The 6,363-nt window shown below is 35.2% G+C and overlaps 3 protein-coding genes across 5 annotated transcripts; 1 reads left to right on the forward strand and 2 right to left on the reverse strand.

The window, feature by feature from the left end:
* The first annotated feature begins 1,680 nt into the window (after positions 1-1,680).
* Positions 1,681-2,556, forward strand: LOC119638945 (pre-rRNA-processing protein TSR2 homolog). The gene is made up of 3 exons (XM_038036086.1): positions 1,681-1,854; positions 1,913-2,051; positions 2,113-2,556. The coding sequence occupies exons 1-3, from the start codon at positions 1,732-1,734 to the stop codon at positions 2,457-2,459; spliced, it is 609 nt and encodes a 202-aa protein (XP_037892014.1). The 5' UTR covers positions 1,681-1,731; the 3' UTR covers positions 2,460-2,556.
* On the reverse strand, positions 2,453-3,036 carry LOC119638946 (phosphatidylinositol N-acetylglucosaminyltransferase subunit P). Its single transcript, XM_038036087.1, has one exon. It carries the CDS (start codon positions 3,015-3,017, stop codon positions 2,520-2,522), a length of 498 nt encoding a protein of 165 aa, XP_037892015.1. The 5' UTR covers positions 3,018-3,036; the 3' UTR covers positions 2,453-2,519.
* On the reverse strand, positions 2,967-3,835 carry LOC119638947. 3 transcript variants are annotated; one of them, XM_038036090.1, is made up of 3 exons: positions 3,818-3,835; positions 3,312-3,515; positions 2,967-3,253 (listed from the first exon to the last, which is right to left on the reverse strand). In XM_038036090.1, exons 2-3 carry the CDS (start codon positions 3,350-3,352, stop codon positions 2,977-2,979), a joined length of 318 nt encoding a protein of 105 aa, XP_037892018.1. In that variant the 5' UTR covers positions 3,353-3,515; positions 3,818-3,835; the 3' UTR covers positions 2,967-2,976. The 3 variants fall into 3 exon arrangements, with proteins under 3 accessions (XP_037892018.1, XP_037892016.1, XP_037892017.1); XM_038036088.1 differs by lacking the exon at positions 3,818-3,835 and adding an exon at positions 3,724-3,801; XM_038036089.1 differs by lacking the exon at positions 3,818-3,835 and adding an exon at positions 3,598-3,635.
* Positions 3,836-6,363: the final 2,528 nt, after the last annotated feature.

Here is a 6,363-nt window from a genome sequence, read left to right on the forward strand (position 1 = left end):
TCCTTAAATGCTGGTAATGGAATATACCCTTTGGTGGAGTTGAGCAGGACTAAGATGTTGAAATTCATACATTGACATTTTGACATTTGTTGCCAACAAAATTCCATATAGCAAGGGAGAGACTTTTAGCATCGTCAAAGAACATTCCCACAAAAACCACAAAAACCAGTACAAAGTTATAAGCATATTGGAAGATGTGGGTTTTGCAGCCTTGCAGCTGATACAAGTAGGCCGTATATAGATTGAAGGGTAAGCGGTCCTGAAGTTTATTCACTCATAAGCCTTGCTAATATCAAGCGACGACAAAGCAACCTGCGTGTGTGCTCTTATTTCACTGTTGATTACCATGGAGAGTTCATTAGCGCACATGTTGATCGAGTTTTATCTTTGATATGTGGAAGAACGAGGTGGTACGATAATGCGGTTCGATTTGCGGGTATTGATATCATCATGGCTTTTGTCAGACTTCAATAAATCCTCCACTCTTTAAGGAAGATGTTTGTTGCAAGAAAGGCTAGTCGACTTTTAACTGAAAGGGCCCTAATCATATCGTTTTTGATACCGTCGCAATCAGCAGAGAGTTTTTTTTTTCGAGAGCAAAACGCTTGAGAAATCGCTTGGTATGGTGATTTTGTTCGCTCAATGAGAGAGAGCAGGAAGCACGAAGGAGCTGCTACCAGGTATATGATATTTAAGGAGGGCTTTATTATTTTTTGGGGAGTTATCTGGAACACAGAGTTCATAACTGTTTGTTGATAACAGTTTCTGTGTCGTGGGGACTGCGAACTGAAGGGTGTGGGATTTAACCTTGGTTATTTTGCTACAACTCCATGGAATAAAGATCTTATTGACCCCTTAATGCATGTCTCTAACGTCCTCAGCCGGGGAAGCTGAGATGAGAGCAAGGAACTTGCCGGCGTATTTATTTGAATCCAGAGAGTGTTTCTCTCGGAACATTTGAAAGGTTTGTTTTCATTTGTCATTATCTTACTGACTTCATCTCCTTTGTTCGTTGTCGGACAAATTTTGCTCAGTGTATTGTGGCAGGAAAAGTCACACAGGAAACATTTATTAGTGTTTCTTTCTTTCTCGGATCGGAATCGATGAGAAACCATTTTTCTTAATGAAATCAGTATTACAGTGGGCGGGTATATTGGGCACAATGTCAAATCTTTCAGTGAAGGATCTGGGAATCTATGCTTTTCACAAATGTGCAGAATTTTTTCATTATTTTTATATATATGTTATTCATACACCGATGATATCACTAATACTTCTTTCCAAATACAACGAACGAGAAGACCAACTCGTTACGAAAGCAAGAAGTGACATTATTGTCCAATAGCGAGATATTAATTATGTATCTTTTAGTTAACTAACACGTACCTTGAGAACCAGTTGATTGATAGTTACGTATGGGTTTCGGCGATCGATCTTTATTTTGAAAAAATAATGAGAATATAAGAGGTAAATTTGAAGTCCGTTTCTTCACAACGGCACAATCAATTAAATGGAGTATAATGGTTTCACATCCCGCATTTTAGTCTTAAACTATGTATTTTTCGTTGCTACAAATGTTTCTCTCTGATCTCTGTCATTTGAACCCTTAATTTTCTAATTTTATAAATGTAAAAAGTCACCTTACAGTGAATAATTCGCTTCTTTTTTTTGTTGACATTAGCACGTATTTCTCATGTGCTTGTTTACAAGTCACTAAAGCAAAACAAATCAATGAAAATGGCTCATGTAGAGTTTCACGAAAATTTCCGTCTAATTGTCGAAAAAATCTTTAATAATTGGCAAAATCTTCGTTTAGCCGTTGAGCATGGCATGGGAGGAAGGAATGGCCAACAAGTAGTTCTTAATCTTTGATATGTTGCGAATTTAATCACTAGCGCATCCTCTTCTACAGGTGGCTATAGAGATTGTCGACTACATTTACAAATATTGTATGGGTAATGAGAATATATCAGAGGGAGAGTTACAACAGGTGCTTGAAGAACTGATGGACGAAGAATTCAACACGATTTGTGAAGATGGTTCCATAATAGGTGGTTTTTGAAACATTTTTATCTGTGCATTTCAGACGACTAACCTTCACATTTTTAACAGAAATTTGCCGACATTTGTTAAGGTATAAACAAATGAGTTTGCGAGGCCAATATGATGAAATTGAAAGCGAGCTCACTAAACTGCCTTTAGACAAAGAATGGTTGAATCCAAATGTAAAAATTACATATGCACCAGCTGACGTTGATTCATCTTCCGAAGATGAGGCAACTAACACCGGGGACGATGACGACACGGATGACATGGAAGTCGATCAGGAGGACAAAACTGACAGTGTTCTTAATTGCCCATCTTCTTCCCAACGTATAACCCAGTCGCAAATCCGCCAAAAGAAAGAATTTATAGAACCCGATCCGGGTTGGACCACCGTTCGGGGGAAAAAAAAATAATGTGTTTATTATTTCAGATCAAATATTAGCGTATTTTTATGTGAAATAACGAATAAGTGTTCAATTAAATAAGCAATTGTTGATTTCAGTCAAATCTATAAAATGCACTGTATCTATTTGCTCAGACGCTTTCGGAAGTTGATGATGACCAGAACAAAACTGACACTTTTCTATAACTGTGCCAGCGTTCTTAACATTCCTCTTCGCAGGCTTTAGTTTTTCTTGTATTTCCTCCCAAGAATTCATGCTGGTTTGCTCACCATCTTTTAATAGCAAGCTAACATCCACAATGGAAGCCATTTCGTCTTTATCGGCGGTTAAAGACATGTTAATCGCTGGATATAGAAAAAAAGCAAAGAATGATAAACCAACCAACACCAGCATAGGCAAAAGCACAGCAAAATATTTGTCAGGCAGATAAGATAATCCCAGCGATTTTGTGGGCATTAGCGCCCACAATACATACAGTACAAATAATGTTAACGTCAACAAATAGAAAGCGTAACCATATACCGCTCTATGGGGTGTTGGAGCTGGCGTGTGTTCCGGCATCCGCATCTAGTTCTGTATCAAACTCTTTGATGGTATCTGTACACAAAAGCAGCGCTTCAAAAAATGAATTGATAGCCGTTCTTAGGTTTTTAACTTGGCCTGCTTTGAAAATGACCTCAATGCAATCACCAATTAAACGTATGTCCTTTTGCACGAAATTGCGGCGTGGTTCTTGATCTACATTCAAGACGCGGTAAGCTATTTCAGCGTGTCTCTCAGAAGCGAAAGGTATTATTAATGTACTACAAAAAGTACAGAAAGATTAATTTAAAAAAAATACCAACAATGACGTGAACTTACGCTTCAGTATCTTTTGCAGCTTTCTCGGCATCGAGAGGCATTGTATATAGTCCAAACAACTCGATACTTTTACTTTTTTCATTAAATAAATACTTCTACTTGTGGAATTGAGCAAATCAGATGATTTACTGTGCTGCGTAAAAAAACTCAATTTGGTCACGATGCTCGTTGCGTCGACTTAATAAAGCTGTCGATTAGGATACTCTTAAAAAAAAAACAATCGAAAATGGTGTCAACATTTATTTTTCATGCATTTATCAATTAATTATACGGTATGTATATGTACGTGCAAGTAGCCAGTTTAATAATTAAATGTGTTTCAATAAAATATAACTTCAAATAAACTTTTCATTTAATAATGGCTATTCAATCTATTTTTAACATTTCAACTTCTAATTAGAATAATTTATACTTTGTGAGTAAATTTTTTAGATCATTAGAAACCTGCGTGAACTTATTTAAAAAATCTACAACAATTAGATTTCTATGTATATCATAGATCGAACCTCGATTTTTAACAGAAAACTAGGAACATATGATTAATTTTTTCTTCTTTTTGTTCTTGGTAAAGCATTGCCGTTATGAAAACAGCACCTGGTACCTCATTTTGTAAAGCTTGTACAGGAAAAAAAGCAGCTAACGATTTTTAGCGAAAAATCAAAGCCTTTTTTAGAAATGGACAAAGAACTTCTAACAAAAAATGAAACAAGTGAAAAACTGCCCAAAAATTCGAAAAATTTCTTTAAAAATATAGAAAAAAAAACAAACAAATTATTGTGTATTTGGAAAGTTCAATAAATAGAACAAATTTGTAAAAAATTAAAAATGAGTACCTTTATTTTGTCCATTTAAAATTATTTGTATTTCATGTATTGGCAAGGAGACCCATCTGAGAATCATATGGTTTCCCTAGAAATCTCGTCTGGTTACTTCCTAGGTATTTTGTGTAATTGAAGAAACCATTTTTAGTCAATTTACAGATCAAAATAGGCATTCATATAAGCTTATAACGAACATGAATATGTTTTTAGTGATTTCTCAGTTTTAAACAAATCTTGACATGGCAAAAAATGTCGGGAACAAAGTTAGATCGTATGAGGTGTTTTGTAATTTCAGCATTGGTCGTTTACATAAACTAAATAATATAATTTCTTTCATTATTTTGGCATCCTGAATATATATACCAAACAAATTTTGCAGTTAGTGCAAACAGGGGGATATACCTTCAAAGCAATGTCAAATATATATTATTATGTTTTCTACGTTTTTATGAACGAGTCCTTTTAGACAGTTTTTCAATGAATCATGAAGAAACAGTTCGTTATCAATATTAAGAAAAATAACGTTGAGACATTGTAATAAGTATGTATTGTAAATTTTCTCATGGCGTATCAGGTACGAGACTACAACAAGTAAGTGCCGCCATATTAACTTGAAAATTTATCATTTCATTTATATGATATTCGCCATTGTTCCTTTTTCATGTATACATATGTATATTGAGAGGGCTAAAATTTGCCCGTAACCTGTTGCTGGGGTAGATCAGCGCCTCCAGGTTTTCACAAGAAATTTATTCAAAGTATTCTTTTGTATTTTCTTTATTCCGTATAATTAATTTCTCACGAATAGTTTTCTTTGTTCTAATTTTTTAAGCATCAATTCATTTTCTTAATTTAAGACCTAGCACTACCATCATTTTAACCGCACCAAGCGAACCGAGACGTCCTCTCGTTAACGCACCCCGCGACCAACTCCTTTCTCAAACTTAACTTCTAACTTTCCTAAACCTCGGCTTAAAACTAATTCTTCGTAACTAACTATTGTTTCTCTTTCCTCTAACATTTCTTTGCTTAATCCTAACCTACTCTACTTAATTTCTAGCTTACTCTAGCACCCCCCTCCAGAGACGGGGACCCTGTGAGGCCAAAACGAGGGACGACTTGTAGTATTTACTATATCATATACACAAATCCCCATTTGTTAGGTAGCTTATGAATGTAGGTTTTTCTGCACACTATGTGATAATGGACAAATGAAAAAAAAACACACACACACATATGCACACGTAGAGTTTTACAATGTATTGCTGCGTTTTTGTTTTACGTCCAATGGCGACTGAATATGAATATAAGAAGAAACAAATGCATAAATGAATGTAAGCAAATTTTTTATGCAGCTTAAGTCGATTGTTACTTGCATGTCAAACTTTAATAAGAAGAAAAATAAACAAAATATTTGTTTGGAATCTTTGCACAGTCATGAAATTCATTTAAATAAAGAAACTGAGATTGAAATATTTTCAAAATTCAAGGGAAAAGGAAATAATGATACCCTCCACCACTTGTGGTATAAGATATATATTAAGTTTATTAGAATATATCAAAAGAGAGAGAAACATCTCTTTATGACCTCATTCGATTCAGAATCACTTTCTGAGTCATTTCAATCTTAATCGTCTAAGATTTAAGCTTGTCGGTCCGTCTCGTTTCTGTGCGTTCAACCTAAAGATCGGAATTTTCGAAATATTTTGATAAAATTTGATCTAGTGACGCACTTTGGCGAAGGGACCTAACCTATTGAAAGTGATTCCGTTCGAAACACTTTTCCGAGCACTTCCCATAAGCCCAACTTTTATAATACCGATCAATGCAGAATCGCTTTCTAAGTCTATCCATCTGTCTATCCGTACGCCTGCCCATCCGTCTATCTGTCCATATGTCTGTCCCTCTGCACTTTTCTTTGTTTATATCTCCGCCTGTCTGTCTGTCTGTATCACTGTCTGATATATTTATGCTCAACTTGCAGATTCTAATTTTTTTTATTACATCGTAGTGTTTTGGCTGAAGATGTACGATTTAAACCGTACCATCTTTTTGGACCACTTACCATAAAACGCTTCTTAGCCGGTGTTCCGCTATATTGCTTTTAACTGTTTTGCAAGTAGCAAGATAGCTATTGGTATTATACACTTATAAGGTCTCTGAAGCTTTTTTCTGAATATACGCTTATTCTCAAAGCGGCACAATACATGCAAAACAAATGAGAACGAATA

Source organism: Glossina fuscipes, unplaced genomic scaffold (assembly GCF_014805625.2).
Source record: "Glossina fuscipes isolate IAEA_lab_2018 unplaced genomic scaffold, Yale_Gfus_2 111, whole genome shotgun sequence".
NCBI lineage: Eukaryota > Metazoa > Arthropoda > Insecta > Diptera > Glossinidae > Glossina > Glossina fuscipes.

Excerpts from the sequence above, each read along its gene's own strand:
- LOC119638947 (XM_038036090.1), bottom strand. The coding sequence starts at position 3,352 with ATGCCTCTCGATGCCGAGAAAGCTGCAAAAGATACTGAAGC. Across the intron at positions 3,254-3,311 it reads GCTGCAAAAGATACTGAAGC|TACATTAATAATACCTTTCG; the intron begins GTAAGTTCACGT and ends TACTTTTTGTAG.
- LOC119638945 (XM_038036086.1), top strand. The coding sequence starts at position 1,732 with ATGAAAATGGCTCATGTAGAGTTTCACGAAAATTTCCGTCTAATTGTC. Across the intron at positions 1,855-1,912 it reads GAGGAAGGAATGGCCAACAA|GTGGCTATAGAGATTGTCGA; the intron begins GTAGTTCTTAAT and ends CCTCTTCTACAG. Across the intron at positions 2,052-2,112 it reads TGAAGATGGTTCCATAATAG|AAATTTGCCGACATTTGTTA; the intron begins GTGGTTTTTGAA and ends CATTTTTAACAG.
- LOC119638946 (XM_038036087.1), bottom strand. The coding sequence starts at position 3,017 with ATGCGGATGCCGGAACACACGCCAGCTCCAACACCCCATAGAGCGGTA.